This window comes from Hemitrygon akajei, chromosome 1, assembly GCF_048418815.1.
Source record: "Hemitrygon akajei chromosome 1, sHemAka1.3, whole genome shotgun sequence".
Lineage (NCBI taxonomy): Eukaryota > Metazoa > Chordata > Chondrichthyes > Myliobatiformes > Dasyatidae > Hemitrygon > Hemitrygon akajei.
In genome coordinates, this window is record NC_133124.1 from 84,080,105 (window position 1) to 84,103,201 (window position 23,097).

Genomic DNA, 23,097 nt, shown 5'->3' on the forward strand with positions numbered 1-23,097 from the left:
ACGCGGCTACTTTTAAATATACGTTGCGTATACTTTTTTACTGAACAACATTCCAATATCTCCTAACGACTGGTAAAAAATATATATACTGCAGCCTACCAGGAAAAGTTATTGATCGCCTTTAACTTAAAAGCAGCGTTTTGGCTCCGCCGCTCGCCCCCCCCGCCTTCCCGTTTATCGCAAACCGGCATTTTTCCCACAAGACGCGGCGAAACCGGGTGTGACGTCATAGCATCCCGCGATGTAGTACAGAAAACAAATATAGTTAAAACACTTCTAACTTTAACTAACAAATGAATTACTAAGCGAAAATATTATAAACTAAATAACTGCTATAAAGGCAGCACAGTGCTTTTCTTCGAGTGTTTTCCATGTTGATGAGGGTGAGTACAAATGACTGATTTACAATAATTTAATTGTGAAAGTGCGCTTGATTTATCGTACAATTTCATTGGACCTCTGTGAACTACTCATCAATTTTATTGGTCTACTGTTACGAGGCAAAATGTTTTTAGCGGCATGAAAAAAAATCATGCATTAGCCGCACCGTAGTAAAGGCCGCAGTGTTCAAAGCTGTTCAAAATGTGGGGAAAAAAGTAGCGGCTTATAATCCGACATCTACGGTAAATGGTTCCCTAGTTCCACCTGACAATCTACCTCATTATGATCTGCACCTTATTGTCTAATTAAACTGGACTTTCTCTGTACTGTAACATATTCTTCTGCACTTTATTGTTTTAGCTTGTATTAATTCATGTTGTCATGAATTGCATAAATGGTATGCAAAACAAGATCTTCATTGTACACCAGTACATGTGACAATAATAAATCTATTTACCTATTAGATGCTAGGCTTTCTACACACTTGTGCACCTTTGAGTGGAGAATTGCAGCCAGGAATGTGGTAGAAATATTAGACTACTGTTTTGCATTTTGGTGATGTCCCACACTGTGTCTAATACTGTCCTCGAAGAAATGGTCTAATTGATTCAATTGAGAAGTTAAACCAAGTCATCCTCTGTACTGTTTGGATGATCATACATGAATCCTGTGTCATATTTTCAGGATGAAAATATCTGGTTGTTATCAAACTGTTTTTCATAAAGTTGTAGGATTGTGGAGTAGTTCTGACAGAGGAACTATTGTTTGCGGTGGTCACGGTGGTTTTTCAGCCTAATCTTTTCTCCTAGCACTAGGTCAGTAGTTCTACTTGTGCATTTCCAAGCACTATTTAAATAGAAAGGTTTCTGTTCCTACCATCCTTTCAGCAAGTGACTCCCAGTTCCTTGGTACCTCTTAAATCCTATTTACTTTGCATATATTGCCCTGGTTTCTGGTCCCTCTCTTTTGAGGGAAATGGGTCCGTCCTATCTGTTCGTTCAAGGCTGGTGATAATTTTATACATTGCAATGAAGTGTTCCCTCAGCATCCTCTGCTCCAAACAGAACAACCCCAGCTTATCCAACCTTTCCTCAGGGCTGCATTCTGCATTCTACCATCTTTCTAAAAATCTCCTCCTAAGTGCATTCTCTCTGTAAATATCTTTTTGGAAGCTTGCTGCATGCAAATTGTTTCTCAGGTTTCTTGTGTGACCACATTGATTAGCCTTCAAGGTATCTCTTGCTTTTGGGCGTCCAAAGACCATGAGAATTGTTTTAATGCAGTGTGTTTCCATGGTCATGAGACAGTGGCATGAACAGTAGTGGGTTGAGCACAGAGCCCTGGGGGGCACCAGCACTCAGTGTGATGGAGTTTGACATGTTGCTGCCAACTCGGACTGACTGGAGTCTTTCTCTCAAGAAGTCCAAGATTCAGCTACAGAGAGGGTTGTTCTCAAGACCATGAGAATTGTTTTAAGGTAAGGTAAAATTGGATAGGTATATGGACAGGAAAGGAGTGGAGGGTTATGGGCTGAGTGCGGGTAGGTGGGACTAGGTGAGATTAAGAGTTCGGCACGGACTAGGAGGGCCGGAATGGCCTGTTTCCGTGCTGTGATTGTTATATGGTTATATGGTTTCCTTTTTGTAAATTGATAGATTAAAAAAAACTAACAGGTTTGCATTCTGCACCTTTCCTTCTAGGTGCGAGATCTATTTGTGATGGCTCGTAAAAATGCTCCTTGTATCCTGTTCATTGATGAGATTGATGCAGTTGGAAGGAAAAGGGGTCGAGGTAATTTTGGAGGGCAGAGTGAACAGGAGAACACATTAAACCAGCTCTTGGTAGAAATGGATGGTAAGTAAAATCTGCTTGTTGTTAAGTATTTAAATAGTGGTGTAACCAAAGCCAGGAGACTTTGGTGGATGTCATTTTGGTTGAAAATTAATGTAAAGCTTTTTTTTCAAATTGTTCTGTTTTGGAAATACACTTTTTCAACTGATTGCCACTGTTGCAACCCTGCCAGTGTAATCTGTTCCTCTCTTTGATTTCACAATTTGTGGTTTCCTATTTCAGCACAGTTAAAGAAGTGCACATAACTTGTGTAATTAATCATTGCCCAAGGTTTAGAAACAGATTCTGGAATTCTAAATGTTTTGCTAGCTGCTAATCGGTCATAGAAGCAGAGAAAGAGAGAGATACGGCACAGAAGAAGGCCCTTCAGTTCACTGAGTTTGCTAATCATTTATGCTTTCCCTACATTAATCCCATTATTTTCCCCACATTCTAATCAACTCTGCACTCGCCTATACAGTAGGAGCATTCATTAGAGTAACAACTTGCATGTCTGTAGAATGTGGGACACAACCCAAGTCTTCACAGAAAACCCACTCAGTCACATTGAGCCATTCAAACTGCGTACAGCCTGAGGTCTGGATTAAACCCAGGTTTCTGACACTGTAAGGCAGCATCTCTAGCTATGTCACTCTGCCACCTTTTTTTAAAAAAAATGCATCACATTTTTAATTGTATGTACTTTTTAAAGAAATCAAGACACAAATGTTTAAGCTTGATTATTGATGCACTAAATGCAGGAGAGATTCTATGGCTGCATCAGAGAATTTTTCAAGCTTTATGGAAGCTCTCTGCCCTCAACCAGTTTAATGACAGAATTACCGAATAAGTTGAAAAAAATCTCTACTTCATTTCTGTTTTCCCCACCTATACTGTTGTGTTCAAAGGGTAAGACTCTTGTTTAGAAAGTCTAATACTCCAGCTAAATGGATGTCAGGATGTTGTTCGTCGACTTCAGCTTGGTGTTTAGCAGATCATCCCTCAGAGGGATGATGGGTAAACTGTCCTTTTTGGGACTCAAGAACCCTGTCTGTAGCTGAATCTTGGACTTCTTGAGAGAAAGACTCCAGTCAGTCCGAGTTGGCAGCAACATCTCAAACTCCATCACACTGAGTGCTGGTGCCCCCCAAGGCTCTGTCCTCAACCCACTACTGTTCATGCCACTGTCTCATGACTGCACTGCTAGATCCAGCTCAAACCACATCATCAAATTTGCTGATGATAGAACTGTGCTGTGCCTCATCAACAACAATAATGAGTCGCCATACTGAGAGGGGGTTGAGAGGCTTGTCAGATGTTTGAGAACCGCAACCCAAGTCTCAACGTGGACAAGACGAGATGATTGTTGACTTGAGGAGGGTGCAGGTCGACCACTCTCCATTACACATCAATGGTTATGCCATGGAGAGATTGAAGAACAAAATGTTCCTTGGTTTGCATGTAATGGACAATCTAACCTGGACCCACAACACCTCATTATCAAGAAGGCACAGCAGTATCTACACTTTCTGAGGAGACTGAGGTGTTCAAGACTCCCCGCCCCCATTCTAACAATTTTCTACAGGAGCAGTATCGATAGTGTCGTGTCTGGACGCATCATTGTGTGGTATGGAAGCTGCAAGACATCGGATGGCAAGACCCAAAAGAGGATGGTTAAAACCACCGAGAAGATCATTGCTCCTCCTCCCCTATTTGTGACTCTTACCAGGAGCATTGTAGACAAAGAGTCCAAAGTATTGGACATGTGTATCAGCTAGGATTGCCAGACTGGGTAACAGCTTCTTCCCTCAGGCTGAGAAACTAACTAATACTCTGCCAAAACCAAGGTCTCATCACTAGGAGAGTGAGCTGTTTAATGTTTGTTCTGCTGTTTACTGTTTGCCTGCGCTGTGCACTACATGCATTTGAATTGTATTAACTTATTTATGGTAATATTTTGTTCTGTGCTGTTTTTGATATATTTTGTGGGTGCACTGTGGTCCAGAGAAACTTTGTTTCATTTGGTTGTTTATATGTACAGCAGGATAACAATAAAATTAAATAAACTCATTTTTCTTTATGCACTTGCGCCAACTTTCATTCTTGCATTTCTCCTTGCAGTTGTTTGTTTATGTCAGATCAGTCATGATCATGTTAATGATATATAAGGTTGTTATAGTAGGTGATTTTAACTTTCCACATATTGGCTGGAAATCCCATACTGTAAAAGGACTAGATGGGATTGAGTTTGTCAAATGTGTCCAGGGAAGTTTCCTTCATCAGTACATAAAAGTCACAATGAGAGAGTGTGCAATACTGGATCTGCAGTTAGGGAGTGAGACAGGACAGGTGACCAAACACTTTGAATACAGTGACCATAATGCCATTAGTTTCAAAGTAAATATGCAAAAAGATAGGTCTGGTCTGAGGGTTGAGGTTCTAAATTGCTAAAAAGCCAATTTTCATGGTATCAGAAATGGTCTGGCAAGTGTGGACTGGGACAGGCTATTTTCTGGCAAAGGTGTACTTAGAAAGTGGGAGGCCTTCGAAAATGAAATTTTGAGAATACAAAGCTTGCATGTGTCTGTCAGAATAACAGGTAAAGGTAACAAGTATAGGGAACCTTGGTTTTCAAGAGATATTGAGCCCCTGGTTAAGAGAAAAAAGGAGGTGCATAGTAGGTGCAGGTAAGTACAAACAAATAAGGTGCGTATGGAGTTGAAGAAATCAAGGCTAAAAGAAGGCATGAAATTGCTCTATCAGACAAGGTCAAGGAGAATCTAAAGGGATTCTACAGATATGTTCTTTCTTTTTAAATCTTTTTATTAATTTTTAAAACAAACATAAATAACATGAATACAGAGAGTTTGAGAGTACATAGTTAATAGTTTAAATAAACATTCAAATAGATGATAATCCATATATAATAACCTCCCAAACTCATAGTAATTACGAACAAAAGAAGTAAAAAAAAACTCAAAAAAGAGGGGGGAAAACTAACCAACATGGGCCATTGCATTATGTCAAATATATACAGTAGTGCCAATAACTCCATGCCTCTATCCAAATAATTAAGGATAATAAAAGTGAGGTTTAGGAAAAGACAGTTTAACTCATATGAAAATGTTGAATAAATGAAGTTTCTTCAAATTTAACTGAAGGATCAAAGACAGCACTTCTAATTTTTTCTAAGCTCAAACAAGAGATAGTTTGAGAAAACCACTGAAATATAGTTGGAGGATTAATTTCTTTCCAATTCGATAGAATAGATCTTCTAGCCATTAATGTAACAAATGCAATCATCCGTCGAGCTGAGGGGGATAAACGACGATTATCCGCCATTGGTAAACCGAAAATTGCAGTAATAGGATGCGGTTGGAAATTGATATTCAGAACTGTTGAAATAATACCGAAAATATCTTTCCAGTAATTTTGCAAACAAGGACAAGACCAAAACATGTGGGTCAATGAAGCTACTTCAGAATGACATCTGTCACAGGTTGGATTAATATAAGAATAAAATCGAGCAAGTTTATCCTTAGACATATGAGCTCTATGTATAACCTTAAATTGTATTAGGGCATGTTTAGCACAAATAGAAGAAGAATTGACTAATTGTAAAATTTTCTCCCACTGCTCAGTGGGTATAAGACAATGAAGTTCTTTTTCCCATTCCTTCTTAATTTTTTCTGATACTTCTGGCTGTATTTTCATGATCATATTATAAATGGTGGCTACTAAACCCTTCTGACAAGGATTCAGAGCTAAAAAAAATTCCGTAATGTCCGATGGACATAATTTCAGAAAAGACTGTAACTTATTATTCAAGAAATTTCTAACTTGCAAATATCTAAAAAAATGAGTTTTAGGTAAATGATATTTATTAGATAGCTGTTCAAATGACATAAAACTATTATCTAAAAATAGATTACGAAAACATGTTAAAACTTTTGTTTTCCATAAAACAAAGGCTTTGTTTTTTTTTCCATAAAAGAGGGCCGAGAAAGAAAGTTAGATATTATAGGGCTTGATAAGATAAACTTATTCAAGCCAAAAAATTTACGAAATTGAAACCATATTCGCAATGTATGTTTAACTATAGGATTAGTTATTTGTTTATTCAATTTAAATAAAGAAAAAGGAAGTGAAAATCCTAAAATTGAAAACAATGAAAAGTCTTGTACAGATTTACATTCCAAATTTACCCATTGTGGGCAAGCTGCTATAGTCGATTCTTGTGTCCAAAATATTAAATATCGAATATTGACTGCCCAATAGTAAAATCTCAGGTTTGGCAAAGCCAAACCACCCTCCTTCTTAGGCTTCTGTAAATATTTTTTGCTTAGTCTAGGATTTTTATTCTGCCACACATAGGAAGATATTTTGGAGTCAATAATATCAAAAAAAGATTTAGGAATAAAAATTGGTAATGCTTGAAATAAATATAAGAATTTGGGTAATACCATCATCTTAATAGCATTCATTCGACCAACCAATGACAAAGATAATGGTAACAAGTTGCTTAATTTGGTCAATTAAAGGTAAAAAATTAACTTTAAATAAATCTTTGTTTTTTGGTAATTTTAATACCCAAATAAGTAAAATAATCTGTGACAACTTTAAATGGTAAATGTTTATAAATTGGAATTTGCATATTTAATGGAAATAATTCGCTCTTATTAAAATTCAATTTGTAACCAGAAAAGTTACTAAACTGAGCAAGCAAGGACGAAATAGCAGGAATAGATCTCTCAGGGTCAGATATGTATACTACCAAATCATCAGCATATAATGATAACTTATACGTCCCTTCCCCACGAGTAATACCCAAAATATTAGGTGATTCACAAATGGCTATAGCTAAAGGTTCCAAAACAATGTCAAATAGTAAAGGACTTAAAGGACAGCCTTGCCTCATACCACGGAATAACTGAAAAAAAGGAGATCTTTGATTATTGGTAAAAACCGAGGCCAAGGGTTTATAGTATATTAATTTAATCCATGATCTAAATTTCAAACTAAAATTAAAATGCTGCAATGTATTAAATAAATATGGCCATTCAACTCTATCAAATGCTTTTTCAGCATCTAAGGAAATGACACATTCTGGTATTTTGGATGAAGGAGTATAAATAATATTAATTAATTTTCTAATGTTAAAAGATGAGTAACGGTTTTTAATAAATCCAGTCTGATCTTCAGAAATAATTTGAGGTAATATATTTTCTAATCTAGTGGCCAAAATTTTACTAAAAATCTTAAAATCCGTATTCAGCAAGGATATAGGCCTTGCTGCACATTCACAAGGATGCACATTCAGTGGGGTCTTTATCTTTTTTAAGAATTAAAGAAATAGATGCTTCATAAAAAGATTGTGGCAATTTACCTATAGTTAACGCATCTTTAAAAATTTTACAAAGCCAAGGAGAAAGTATAGAGGAAAAGTATCTTAAAAATTCTACAGTATAATCATCCGGACCAGGAGCTGTACCGGAATTCATTGAAAAAGTAGCCTCTTTTATTTCGGTTTCCGTAAAAGGTGCATCTAGGAATACACTATCTTCTGTTGTTAATTTTGGGATATTCAATTTTCTTAAAAATTCATCTATTATAGAAGAATCCTCAACAAATTCTGATTGATATAAAGAATTATAAAAATCTTGAAAGGCTTTATTTATCACTTTATGGTCGATCGTCAGAGTACCATCTCGTTTACAAATCGTAGTAATTTGTCGTTTAACTGAAGCAGTTTTCAATTGATTAGCCAATAATTTGCCAGACTTATCTCCATGTACATAAAACTGGGTTCTAGATTTAATTAACTGATTTTCAATTGAAGAGGATAATAACAAACTATGCTCCATTTGAAGTTCAACTCTTTCTTTATAAAGTTCTTTGCTGGGGGTCACTGAATAAATCTTATCAATTGCTTTGATTTTATCAACCAATGTTAATATTTTAGAATTAGTTCGTTTCCTAACTCCAGCAGAGTATGAAATAATCTGTCCACGAATAAATACTTTAAAAGTCTCCCATAAAATTCCACTAGAGATCTCTGCTGTAGAATTTGTTGAGAAAAACAAATCAATTTGTTGTTTAATAAAATTAAGAAAGTCTAAGTCCTGCAATAAAATAGAGTTGAACCTCCAAGATTTAACATTAGAAGATGAGTCCATTGTCTTAATAGATAGCTTCAAAGGTGCATGGTCAGAAATGGTAATGGAGTCATATTTACATATCAATAACATCTGTAAGTAAACGGTGATCAATAAAAAAGTAATCAATTCTTGAATAATTATGATAAACATGAGAAAAGTATGAAAACTTTGTCATTGGGGTGTAAAAAAACACCAAATTTCTGAAATTCCAGAATCAATCATAAAGGAATTAATAAGAGAGGCCGATTTATTCGGAAGAGCTTGGGTGGGGTTAGATCTATCTATCGAAGGGTTTAAGCAACCGTTAAAATCCCCACCCATTATCAGCATATACTGATTAAAATTAGGAAAGGATGTAAATAGACTCTTAAAAAATTCAGAACAATCAGTGTTTGGAGCATAAACATTAACTAAAACAACTTTTTGATTAAAAAGTAAACCAGTAATAAGCAAAAATCTACCTTGTGGGTCTGAAATTGTTTCATAGTGTATAAAGGAGGTTGAAGAATCTATAAAAATGGAAACGCCTCTTACTTTGGCTTGGGAATTCGAGTGATACTGTTGGCCTTTCCAAAACCTAAAAAAACATTGACTATCCACCTTCCTCTCATGAGTCTCTTGTACAAAGACAATATTAGCATTCATTCTGTGGAATACTTTGAATATTTTTTTCTGTTTGATCGGATGATTTAAACCATTAGTATTCCAAGAAACAAAATTAATAATCTTATCCATATTGCCAATATTTATTACAATTAACACATAAGGTTAAAAAAAAAAGATGAACTCATGAATCCGGAAGAGGGAAATAAGTTCAAGGAAGAACTGGAAGTCATGACACTGCAACCATTTTTGTAGTTTCGAGTCAGCCCATGAAGTAAAACTAAGCGTGAAGCAAGCAAAAAGAAAAATCCCCCTCCCTCCACCCTCAAAACCCCAGGAAAAAAGCCAAAAAGAGGCAAGCAAGCGATCTAATACTAAATTTACCCCCATGTCTCAAGACGGCAACTCAAACAAAAAAGTTAAATAAAAGATACAAACCACCCATATTATAAGAAAGGGTTAGTATAACAAAGATTAAAATTAGTATTTTTTATATATATATATATATATATATATATATATATATATAAAACAAAAGGATTTTTTTAAAAAATTAAAATGATAAAACCCATAAATTGATAATATTGTATTAGTGTTTTAAAAGAAAGTCCTTAAACTTATTCAGACACATCAAAACGGATGTGACATATCCAAGCACTAAGGTCTTTTGGGGGAAAAGAAACGACATCTTAGAAAAGTTTTTTATTTTTAAAAAATCTTAATATTTAAACGTTAAAAATATTAAAAAGTGTATATGAACTTAAAAGAAAACCCTATTGAGTTACTTTCAGAACTAACAGAATAATAATATAAAAAGAACGAACTCAGGATAAACCAAAAATGGACTTTTACCGTGTGTAAGAAATACGTGTAAGTCATCACGTAAAAAAAATCATTTTATAAAAGATCCAAATCTATAAACTAATTATTACATTAGTCAACCCGTAGTAAAAAAAAAGTATTATTCTTCAAGGAATCTTTGAGCATCCGCTGGAGATTTGAACAGCCGATAAGTCCCATCTTTGAGAGTAACTCTCAATTGTGCTGGAAATAACAGTGCTTGCTTGTAGCCTTCCTGATGAATTTCCGACATAACCGATTTAAAAGCCATTCTTGCCCTTAAAACTTCGGGGCTATAGTCTTCCAGAATATGGAATTTAAAATTTGGAAGCTGATCATAACCTTTTTTCCGGGCAGCCCGAATCAAACGTTCTTTGGTATAAGGATAATGGATCTGGAGAATTACTTGTCGTGGTTTCAAACTTGAAGCTGATTGAAAAAGAGAAATGCGATGTGCACGGTCAGTTATTGGAGGGGTATCCAGTACTTCTGAGCCGAAGACGTCCATTAAAAATTTGGAGAAAAATACAGTGAGATCACCGTTCTCAATTATCCGGAGATTTTGTCTTCGAGAGCGGTTTTCAAGATCAGTGATTTTTAGATTTATAACGATCCAGCAGTTGAGAAGTCGAAGCTTGCTGTTGTTGCAGAGTTTCAATTATGCGATCTCTCTGGCGAGCGGCATCTTCAAGAACTAAAATACTTGCTTGTCGTTGTTGTGAATCCAGTGTAAGTGATTGAAGTTTTGCATCAAGTGTCTTTAAAATTTCATTGAACGTAGAAAGCTTTGAGGTTAATTTATTCTCCAGTTTTCAAGTCTGTCGTCCATAAGTTTCGCAATTGCTTCCAAAGTTAACGGTTCTTTCGTCTGTTTCAATTCCTTTGCTTTAGACATTTCAATGAGTTGAAAATGATTCAAACAGTTGAAAAAGATTTCATACGTCTGAACCCCTTGAGAATAGGTATAAACAGGTAAATGAGGGGGTGCTTGTAGGTAGAAAAAAGTAAAAGGATTGGAGCGAAGCCTAAAACCGCTTAACTCCATAAGCACCATCTTGAGACTCTACAGATATGTTAAGAGCAAAAGGATTGCAAGGTATAAAATTGGTCCTCTGGAAGACCAGAATGGTAATTCTTGTGTGGAGGCAAAAGAGATGTGTTTACTCGAGAGATGGATAAAGAGTCTAGAAGTGAGGCAAAGCAACATCAAATTCATGGGCTCTGTACAGATTACAGAGAAGGAGGCATGACAAGGTGGTCCCTCAGATCCTACAGGATAGTGTCACCAACCAGTCAATTGCGATTGACCGGTGGATCTTTGAGACTTTCCCAGTAGATCCCAAAAAAAAATAATGAAAAATTAATACACAAATACATTCTGCCTGATAAACCTTTTGATGCAAATTATGTAGTAACTTCTTCTTCGAAAAAGGACCACTCGACAGCTTCATGCCCAAAAGGAACAACTTTTATCTAGGACGGTAAAACGATATTCACATACAGAGGTTTTCACTAATGCACACCGGGCAGAAAAGACCGGAAGGAAAATCCCGCAACCCCGGAAACAATCTCTCTTTACAAGCAGCTTTACCGTGATCCTAATTGGTATTAACTTACCTTTATAATGCTCACATTACAACACTTCTCCCCCTTTAAATTCCAACATTCCACAGATGTAAAGAAATGGGAAACAAAAACAGTGGTGTCATTAGCTTGCGTACCCCTGAAACTTATACTAGTGTCTCAGTAATTTTACCAATACAATGAAAGTTGAGGAGCTGAAATCGGGGTTGAAGGCTCAGAGGGCGTGGATCGCAAGTGTTAAAGGACTTGTCACTCTGTGAATATTTTTCACGACAGTTCGATGAATCCCTGGATGTAATGCAAACAGCTCAGCTTGTCGTATTTGTTAGAAAGGCTTTCCAGGATTTTATAACAAAAGGACTTCCTCACTCTTTTGCACTTAAAGGAGAGAACAAGAGGTGAGGATATTCACAATGAGTTTTTAAAAAATATCCGTGAAAATGACATCCCCATTCATAAACTGGTGGCAATTACTACTGATGGGGCCCCAGCAATGCGCGGTGTGCGCATTGTTTTTTATAGCACTGTGCCATAATGACCCTGATTTTCCCGACTTCCTGAATTATCACTGTGTGATTCATCAGCAGGCCTTGGCTGGGAAGGTCATGGACTTTTCTCATGTAATGACACTGGTGGTCAAACTGATAAACTTGATTCGAGCAAAAGCGCTTCAGCACCGCTTATTCAAGGCGTTATTGGATGAGCTCGATGCTGCTATGGCCTGTTTGATATGCTAGTTACAGTGTTTCCTTGGTTGAATTAATTTGAAAGTTTCACAAAAGCATTTTATGTAATTAAAATACAATTAGCCCAAATAAAAGGCCTCAAGTTGGAAGTACAATCTGAGCTGTTTTTTCTCTAAACGATTTAGTAGGTCGATCTTGCCTTTCACTAAGGCTGAGCTTGGGGATCTTGGGCTTAAGAAGGTTGGTGACCACTACTACTGGAGGTGTGCAGAAATTGCTGGGGCCCTAGCAGAGATATTTAAAACATTCTTAGTGACAGGAGAGGTACCAGGTGATTGGAGGATAGCCAATGTTCTGCTGTTTTAAAAAGGCTCTAAATAAAAACCAGGAAATTATGGACTAGTGAGTCTGATATCAGTTGTGCGGAAAGTTATTAGAATGCGTTCTAAGCGACCGGATATATAGGTATTTGGATAGGCATGGACTGATTAAAGATAGTCAGCATGGCTTCATGCACGGTAGGTCATGTCTAACCAATCTTTTAGAGGTTTTCAGGGTAGTTACCAGGAAAGTAGATGAAGGCAAGGCAGTGGATAGTATCTATATGGACTGCATGGCAGATTGATCAAGAAGGTTCAGTCGCTCGGCATTCAGGATGGGATAGTAATTTGGATTACTATCCCATCCTGGCTTTGTGGAAGAAGCCAGAGTGATAGTGGAGAGTTGCGTCTCTGACAGGAGGCCTCTGATTAGTTGTACGCCACAGTGATTTGTGCTGGATCCTTTGTTGTTTGTCATCTATATCAATGATCTGGATGATAATGTGGTTGATTGGATTAGCAAATTTGAGGATGACACCACGTGGACAATGAAGAAGGCTGTCATGGCTTGCGGAGGGATCTGCAACAGCTAGAAAAATGGGCTGAAAAGTGGCAGATGGTATTTAATGCAGACAAGTGTGATGTTTTGCACCTTGGTAGAACCAAACAGGGTAGATCTTACACAGTGAACGGTACGACACTGAAGAATGTGGTAGAACAAAGGGATTGAAGAATATAGGTCCATCATTCATTGAAAGTGACATCGCAGGTAGGTAGGGTCGTAAAGAAAGCTTTTGGCACATTGGCCTACATAAATCAATGTATTGAGTACAGAAGGTGGGATGTTATGTTGAAGTTGTATAAGATGTTGGTGAGGCCTAATTTGGAGTAGTGTGTGCACTTTTGGTCTCCTACTTACAGGAAAGATGTAAACAAGGTTGAAAGAGTGCAGAGGAAATTTACAAGTGAAACCCCCTTTTATTGCACGTCTCTGGAAACGCGGCTTGTTAGCCCCTTGCTAACAGCCACTGGATTCCATGGCAAGAAACCCACCTTTCCCAGGCTTCATACGTTTAGGGTGTATATGACTTTGGTCTTGCTAAATCCGTGAGGTTCGGATGTCTCACCCACCCAAACCCTGGTTTGTGAGAAAGCTATGTGATTTACTGCCCCCGGCACTTGCCTGTTGGCAAGAAATAACAAATCGTACACTGCAGACAGTTAATCAGAAGTATGTTTAAGAATGTTAACTTAAGCAAGCAGTTATTAAAGAAAAGAAAGAAAAACAACAAAAAGGGCCCATTATATTTACACAGTCACATGTTCACAGTGGAGCTCAAGCCTTGAACTTGTCTGTAAATCGTGCACTGGACCCTCGGTCTGTGTGAAAGCGCACACCACCTTCCGAAGATCGCTCAAAGTCCATCAAGAACCGGGCTCTCCCATAGGGTATTGGTCCTTCCTCCTTGAGGTCATTCATCTGCACAAAGCACCTTCTGCAACAGGGACAGCATCCTCCACCATCTTCCCACCTGTCTTCTCCCAGCTGCTGCCAACAAGGATCTCGCTACCCAGCATTCTGTAGAACTTACTCCCACTTCTACCATCCTGACTGGCTGATGCCACATTCTTGAGTTGAACAACAAGCCTCTTAACTCAGCTCAAACCCGAACAAGTGGAAACCAGAACAGACTGCTCTTGTAGAACTGCTAAAATGAAATGCTTACAGCATAGTAGTAAAACTCTTAGCAGGGCATTACACAAGTATGTTGCTGGGTCTGGAGGACCTAAGTTATAAAGGAAGATTGAATAAGTTTGGACTGTATTCTTTAGAATGTAAAAGATTGAGAGGAGATTTGACAGAGGTCTGCAAAAGGTAAATGCAAGCAGGCCTTTTCCACTGAGATTGAGTGAGACTACAACTAGAGGTTGTGGGTTAAGAGTGAAAGGTCAGAAATTTAAGGAGAACATGAAGGGAAGCTTCTTCACTCAGATGGTCATGAGAGTGTGGAATGAACTTCCAGCACAAGTGTTACATGTGAGCTTGATTTCAGTGTTTAAGAGAAGTTTGGATAGGTACATAGATAGGAGGGATATGAGGGCTATAGACCTGATTCAGGTCGATGGGTGTAGGCAGTGTAAATGGTTTTGGCATGGAGTAGATGTGCCAAAGGGCCTGTTTCTGTGCTGTGCTTCTCTAAGACTCTGACTCTAGACATATTATGATCGTAGTAAATGAAGGGCAAGCTCATTCTTGTCAGTATAGATGTGAACACCCTCAGTTCAATCACTCAAATAATGACAAATTTTGAACAAGCTGTGATTTTGGGGGAGCTGAGTGGAATTGGGATGTAGGCAGTGTCCAGTGAATGCCAAACACTGTGACTTTGCACTCAGTGGCCACTTTCAGGTACCTCTAGTTCTTGGTCTTCTGCTGCTATCCACTTCAAGAATCAGTGTGTTGTACGTTCAGATTAAACCATTTTACCACTGTTGTAACATGTGGTTGTTTGAGTTTACTGTTGCCCTCCTGTCAGCTTGAACCAGTCTGCCCATTCTCCTCTGACCTGTTTTGTTAACAAGTCATTTTCACCCACAGAAATGCTGCTCACTGGATGTTTTACTTTTTCAAGCCATTCACTGTAATGCGTGGAAATCCCAGCAGATCATCAGTTTTTTGAGATACTCAAACCATCCCATCTGACATTAACAATTACTTCATGGTCAAAGACATTTAACTCAAATTTCTTCCCCATTCTTGTGTTTGGTTTGATTTAAAGGACTCTGATAAAACAGAGGATAAAGACGGTGTAAGTAACGTAGTGGAAGTTTTATAAAACTCCCCAGGAAAGCCATCAGGTCCTGGGGTCTTACCAGAATGTAAAGTACGTATAGCCTCAGCCACTTCTTCATTGGAAATAGGCTGATCTAACTGTATTAGGCTATCAGCAGACAACGTAGGAATGTTGATATTACTGAAAAAAGCATTCATATAGGTATCATCTGAAGAAGAGTCAGACTGATACAACTTAAGGTAAAAGTCTTTAAATACGTTGTTAATTTCAGAATGGTCGGATATCTTAGTACCATTATCTTTAAAAATTTCTGTGATTTGATGATTAACTGTAAAAGATTTTAAGCAATTGGCTAATAAACTACCTGTTCTATCCCCGTGAATGTAAAATTGAGTTTTATCTCTCAACAGCTGTTGTTCAATTGGGTAAGTCAGCAGAAGATTATACTTGGATTGGATTTCAATCCGCTTATTATATATACTTGGATCTGGAGATAGGGCATACTTTCGATCAAGATGTTTTAATATCGCTGCTAGGTCAGACCTTTCTTTGTCAGCTTTTTTCTTTATATAGGTAGAGTAAGAGATAATTTCTCCACGAATATATGCTTTAAAAGTATCCCAGGCCATAGTACCAGCAGTATCTCCTTTAAAATTTTCTTCAAAGCAAAAAGTAATATGGTTTTCCAAAAACTTCAGAAAATTTTTATCAGATAACAATGATAAATTAAAACGCCAACTTCTATTTGATACAGAATAAACAGGTAATCTTAAAGCCAGAAGCACAGGTGCATGATCAGACATCAGACGCCAGTGGAAGTAAGTTTCTATCTATAAAAATGTAGTCAATCCGAGAGAACATATGATGAACCTGAGAGACATATGCATATTCCTTTTCTTGGGGGTGCAAAAAACGCCACATGTCGAGAATACCACATTGAAATAGAAAAGATTTAAAAAGTAGGACTGATTTATTAGTGACAGGGGTTTTACTTGAAGAGCGTTCTAATATAGGGTCAAGCCAAAAATTAAAATCTCCACCCATCACTAAGGAATACTGATTCAAATCAGGCAGAAAAGAGAAAAGACATTCAAAGAACAAGGAGTCATCTGTATTTGGAGTGTATACATTCGCAAATACCATTAGTTTATTCTCAAGAATACCTGAAACAATAACAAAGTGGCCATTTGTATCAGAAATTACATAATGTTGAATAAAGGATACATTCTGATCAAACAGGATAGAGATGCCTCTCGATCTAGATTGAGAGGGTGAGTGAAAATGTATACCCTTCCATCCTTCGAAAAAACGTGAAATATCATCTTTACGAATATAGGTTTCTTGAAGAAAGATTATGTGAGTTTTAAGTTTCCGGATATAAGAGAAAATCTTATTTCATTTAACAGGGTTATTTAGACCTTTCACATTAAAACTGAGTATATTAATAAAAGAATCCATCAAGTGTCCTTTAATAATGTATAAAAGGTAATCACAGACACATAGATAGCAAATAAATAAAACAGTAAAAACATCCAATCAGCTTTCTGGAAGAACCCATTTCCCCCCCCCTCCCTCCCCCCAAAGAGAGAAATCAGCCAAGGGAGGCTGAAGACTAATTCTAACGTTCCCAACCCAAAACTCCGGTGGCTCCAGAAAATATATATGTATAGCTGTGCTGAATAAACGATTGTAAATATATATATATATATACAAAAACAAAATATCAAAGTAAATAAGTTCACTGTTTACGAAAAAAAACCATGGGAAAATATAAGTATTAGTCTCGGTAAAAAGAAAGACAATAAAATCAAATATTAGTAGAAGCTAATAAGGAAAACAACATATACTTGCGGGTGCAAAAAAAAGTAAAGAAACAAATAGAAAATAATTAGAAAGGGAAGTGGTTTAGATAGCTTCCTACATGACTAATTTAAGGCATTCAAGGGAGAGAAAAAACACAAAATGACAAAATGGTAAAATAATGAACAAACCAAAAACCAGCAATAAGAAATATAGAATATTGTATACTATTGAAAAACAGTAAAAGACCGAAAGGTATATAAATAATCAAAAGATAGGAAAAATCTGAGTGAATTTAAAGTAAAGCAAAACACCCATAGTTTCATTCTTCAGTAATTACTACATGTACACCCTACATAATTACTTTCAGTCATATTACTAAAAGGAAGGTAAAAATCAACATAACACTGAAAGAATATAACATTTTGTTTAAAAAGAGCTGCGAAAAAGTAACATTAGAGGACCCATATAAAGGCGGAAAACAGCAAAAGAGAAAATGGATGCAGTCTGCCTGCATATTTTGCATAGTTTGAAAGATAGCAAGGCATCAATTACTTAATCAAACAAATGATTAAGGCTTCGTAAACCAAGAAACCTTGTTATCAACAAAGTGCCAATTACTTGATTGAACACCTGAAATTAAAACATTTAGCATAAAAAGAAATATTCAAGGTTGAATTTAAGTATGGAAACTATGTAAAAATTTCTTAGCTTCTTCAGGCTTTGTAAACCAAGAAACCTTATTATCAGAAGTAGTAACCTTGAGTTTACACGGATCTCTGAGAGAAAGGCGACAGACAAGCTTAAAAAGATCAGACATGACCTCTTTAAAAACCTGTCTAGCTCTTAGAACTTCCGGGATCCGAAACTGTTGATCACAAAATTGTAAAATGCGTTTCTTCCTTGATTCATGAAGGATCTGTTCTTTAATATAATAGTCAGAAAAGGGAATGATAATAGAGCGAGGTTTGGCAGGATCCCAATTAGGCAGGGTAACTCGGTGAACGCGCTCAAATTTTGGTAGTTCCGATAATATATCAGGGAATAAATCTTACAGCATTTGAGCACAAAAATCGATAGGTTGATTACCCTCCAGTTTTTCAGGAAGCCCAAGAATTCTGATATTGCACCTTCGGTTCCTGGTCTCCAAATCTGTAAGTTTTTTCAGTAATGCGTCGTACTTTTTAAGTTGTTCCTTAGAAATTTTCTTGTAATCTTCGATATCCTTCTGTAACACCGGCACAGATTCTTGTTGTAGCTTAATACGAATTTCATGGTCATTCACATTCTGCTGTATACTTCCAAGTTTCCGATAAAGTGTTTTCAGTTCAGATTTAACCAGGTCGAAGGAATTCTGTAACAAATCAAACTTGGATTCCAAGTCATCCAGTTTATTCAATTTTTTGAGTCTCTCCGACATTTCAGTCAAAGTCTCTAAAGTAGCCTCTTTTTTAGAGTGTTTTCTACTCATGATGCTCTCACCGAGATAGGTTTAAACAGCAAAGTAAGCGAATAATTTTGGAGCACATAGCTACTGCAGCCTACTCCATTACAGCCACCGGAAGTCTCCTGTGTTTGGTCTGAACAACAACGGACCTCTAGACCATGTCTGCATGCTTTTATGCATTGGGTTGCTGCCACTAGTGCTGATTAGATATTTGAATTTATGAGCAGGTATACTTAATAAAGTGGCCACTGAGTATATGCAAATAGTTTAACACTGTTTTAAGAAAAGCTGCATTTTTTTAAAACCTTGTAATTTTAGCAATATGTTCAGACCATGCAATTGAGTGGATGTGGAGAGGATATTTCCTATGACGGGAGAATCTAAGACCCGAGGATACTGCCTCCGAATAGAAGGGCATCCTTTTAAAATGGAGATGAGGAGGAATTTCTTTAGCCAGAGAGTGGTAAATCTGTGGAATTCTTTGTCACAGGCAGCTGTGGAGGCCAAGTCTTTATATATATTTAAGGCAGAGGTAGATAGATTCTTGATTGGTCAGGGCACGAAGGGATATGGGGAGACGGCAGGAATTGGGGGCTGAGAGCAAAATTGGATCACCCTTGATGAAATGGCGGAGCAGACTTGATGGGCCAAATGGCCGAATTCTACTTCTGTATCTTGGGGTCTTGTATCTTAATCTGTAACAGTTTTCTATTTAGGCATTTAAACACAGTTGTCAGATATGAGTGTGAAGCTTGAATATAGCTGAGCTTTTGCGTTTAACTGAGTGCTTAAAGATCTTCCTGACTTTCCAATTGTGTTCAACTGTATTTTGTGATTATGAGTCAGAAAGAGTCCTGGTGACCTTGAGACTTACAGACTGTATTTAACTCGCCCTTGTTCAGAACTGCTGTTTTTTTTTAAAAACAGGCTTCAACACTGCAACCAATGTGGTGGTTTTGGCAGGCACGAACCGCCCAGACATCCTGGATCCTGCACTGATGAGACCAGGTCGATTTGACAGACAAATATTCATTGGTATGCCCAATTACGTTGTCTGATTATTTATTTTGGGCTGACTGATTGGTAATGTGCCATGAAGCTTTCTGTGACTATTTGTCATGGAAAGTAATGGACACTGAAATTAATGCTGTGTACTTCTTTAGAGTTGGAGATCTATAGCAATACGATACAGTTACAGACACTTCAGCCGAGTGAGTCCATCCCCACCACAGTACCCACTCAAGGAATATTGGATTTGGGATGGAAGCAGGACTAATGTTCATGTAGCAACATCATTTTATACTCTCTAACAAGAGGATTGCCGATTTAGAACTCTGATGAGAACAGTTGATTGTTATCCATTTCAATGTCAATATTCCCAGTAGTACCTTTCACATTTAAACTTGTACAAGAATAATAGTCACCTAGAATTCTGGTAGGATGTTGAATGCCCACAGATCTGTGCAAAGCAAGAGTGGAAAAAGTTTCTGTGAGGAAAGAAGTAAAATGGATTTAAAGGGAATGCAAGCTAAACCCAGCATTCTTGTGAATGCCACTTTCTGAATGTATGTATTGTGTTTATCTCGTTCAATTCTGAAATTATTCTGTAGAATTAGAATAACAAGAAATAATGAGTTTTACACATCATCTTCCTGTAAAGGGAATAAATGTGCAATAACTGAGCTGCTTGCTCTACAGTAGTGAAAGGTGGAAGATAGATCATGTTGTGATGCTTGTACATTTAAAGAGAAACCGTATTTCAGCAGAAGTTTTTATGGCAGCATTTAAATGAATTGACTTTATTTATTATATCCTTCACATACATGAGGAATAAAAAATTTCATTACGTCTCCATCTAAATGTGCAATTTATAGAACAATGCAGATCTTGGAAACTGGAGACTGCAGAACATACTCAGCAAACGTACGTTTTTAGTGCCCTTTACAACAGTTTGTGAATATAAATTGTGCAACATGGCCTTTATTTCATTCCCTGAAATAAATCTAAACTTAATTTTTTCTCCTTTATTAAGGTCCGCCTGATATAAAAGGAAGAGCTTCGATATTTAAAGTTCATCTTTGTCCCTTAAAATTAGCATCATCTATTGATGCAGAAAATTTGGCAAGGAAGCTAGCAGCTTTGACTCCAGGCTTTACAGGTATCCATAAATATTGTGATTTGAAAGGTATTTAATACAACTTGTACAAACGATTTCCTTCTGTGGGTTAGAGTTTGTGGCTTTATATTTTATTTTCTCATTTCTTTAATCCATTTCTCATTTTTGTGTATATTTATAGAATGGATATTAGTTTTTTTAAGAGTTGCTTGCTCTGACATCAACTAATCACCTGCATTCTGCATAGAGTCTTACATTATTGCACTTAGATGCATTCTGAAAGCATTTGACAGGTTCTCAAGAAAGGTAACATAACTCTAAAACAATGGGGGCTCAGGGTAATTTGTGGTAGTCTATTAGCAATCAGTTTAAGTGTAAAAGTATCAGATACTGATTGGATGTCATGTCAGGTGCTACACGAATGATTTACTGTCTACATTACTCTATGGATTTCTGTTTCAAACCTTGCTGAGAACTAGTCTGATGCTTTTAACAATACAAATACAAATGACTAATCGGAATCAAGTTTAATATCACTGGCATATATTGTGAAATTTGTTGCTTTGAAATAGCAGTACATTGCAATGCATAGTGAAAAAAAGCTAAATTACATAAAGTATATGCTTTAAAAAATTAAGTAGTACAAAAAATAGCAAAATATGGTGAGCTAGTGTTCATCGGTTGGTTCATTGTCCATTCAGAAACTGTTCTTGAAATGTTGAGTGTGTGTGTTTTGATGGTAGCAATGCGAAGAGGACATATCTTGGGCAATGGGGGTTATTATTGATGGATGCTGCCTTTTTGAAGCAGCACCTTTTGAAGGTGTCCTCAATGCTGGGGAGGCAGGAGTTGATTCTAGTCATGACCAGCATCTCAAAGCTCTTCCATCACAGTTGATGGTAATGTCACTGGTAAGCTTACATTTATAAGGCTGTCAGCAAATTGTTTGCATCCAGTTATTACTTCTGAAGTGTAGTAACTAGTAAAACTGATGTAAGGATTCTGGATTGAGGAGATTAGGGAAAATTGCTGCCTAGTTTCTGGCATGATACTTGGACAAGGGTGTTAGAGGCCACTTTTCCTAGCCCAAAGCAAATAGAAGTTCAATAGGTAATGATCACAGGACCACCTTTTGTCAGCAACTTTTTCAATTATCTGTTCTCCATTTCAAAAGATTATTGGTTGCGAACTGATTCACTGATAGTGATATAAAAAAAAATGGTTACATGTAATGAGTCTCAGTGACTGTACTGGTGAGAGGCACTTAACATCTTACACCTCAAGTTCAAGCTACTGACCTTCTCCAATAATGGATGCACAGACTTTCTACCATTAAGTGAAACTGTCAATACCAAAACATTTTGCCAATAGGATCCTGAACCTGGCAGGTTATCACCATTGATATAAGCTTAGCCAGTTCAACTACTCGTATTGTATTAATTCAAAGACAGGCTGGATAATCTACAGCAAAGAGGGGGCTGAAAGAGGAAATGGTAACATAAATTTGATAACTGGTCTCTTTCTAACCCATAAATATTCTATGCTGTGGCAACTTTTTGAAGAAGTGAAGTCCAGATTTTGATGGCCCGTCTAAGTAATTTATCACTAAATGATTACAGTGTGGAGTAAGGTTGTTCAGTTGAGTCCTTTCCAGCTTTAGGTAAAATCAATTCAAACGATTCCACTGCTTGCCCTCTGCACAACCCCATACTACCAACCTATCCCTTGAATTATTTTCTCTTGGGAACTTATCCAACTTTCTTTAGAGCACTACAATTGAATTTATCTTCATCACCAGTATTGGTCCATTCCAGACCCCAACTTACTGTGCTACTTTTTTAAGATTCTCTTGCAAGTTGCACTTTGTGCACCTTATTTGTTGTTTTCTTGACTGCTCTACTTATGGAAGTTTCTCTTCGAGTATGCCCTTCTTGGTGTTAGACACTTTTAAGATTCCCTTTTGATTTAACACAGTAACATAGCAGAAAGTGTAATGCTATTACAGCGCCAGCAGTCATCGATCACTGCCTGTAAGGAGTTTGTATGTTCTCCCTGTGGCTGTGGGTTTCCTCTGAGTGCTCCGGTTTCCTCTCACATTCCAAAGATGTATGGTTAGGATTAGTGAGTTGTGGTAATGCTATGTTGGTGCCAGAAGCACAGTGACATTTGCGGACTGCCCAGCATAATTCTCACTGATTTAGCACAAATGGCAAATTTCACTATGTTTTAGTGTACCACCTACTCAAGATCAACAAGACAAAGGAAATCGTTTTTGACTCCTGGGGGTGCACATCTTGCACTACCTCTCATGGGCCCAGAACACATCCTGCAACAATCAGGAAAGTTCACTAAATGTCTACTTTCTGAGGAGACTGAAAAGAGCTGAACGATGCATATAATACCTTTTACCGATGTACAATAGAGAACATCCTAACATGCTGCATCACTGCATGATACAGAAGCTGCACTGCAGCAGACAGGAATGCTTTACAATGGGTATTCAAAACTGTCCAGTGCGTCACTGACTCCAGCCTACC

General features: G+C 37.2%; 1 protein-coding gene across 4 annotated transcripts in view; it reads left to right on the plus strand.

The window, feature by feature from the left end:
* The window catches only part of afg3l2 (AFG3-like AAA ATPase 2), a 79,019-nt gene that overhangs the window by 44,940 nt on the left and 10,982 nt on the right, over positions 1-23,097 (plus strand). For all 4 annotated transcript variants that reach the window (XM_073046969.1, XM_073046942.1, XM_073046952.1 and 1 more), the window contains 3 exons: positions 2,082-2,235; positions 19,372-19,479; positions 20,477-20,602. In XM_073046969.1, coding sequence (XP_072903070.1) covers positions 2,082-2,235; positions 19,372-19,479; positions 20,477-20,602 — 388 coding nt within the window. The remainder of the gene's footprint in view (positions 1-2,081; positions 2,236-19,371; positions 19,480-20,476; positions 20,603-23,097) is intronic.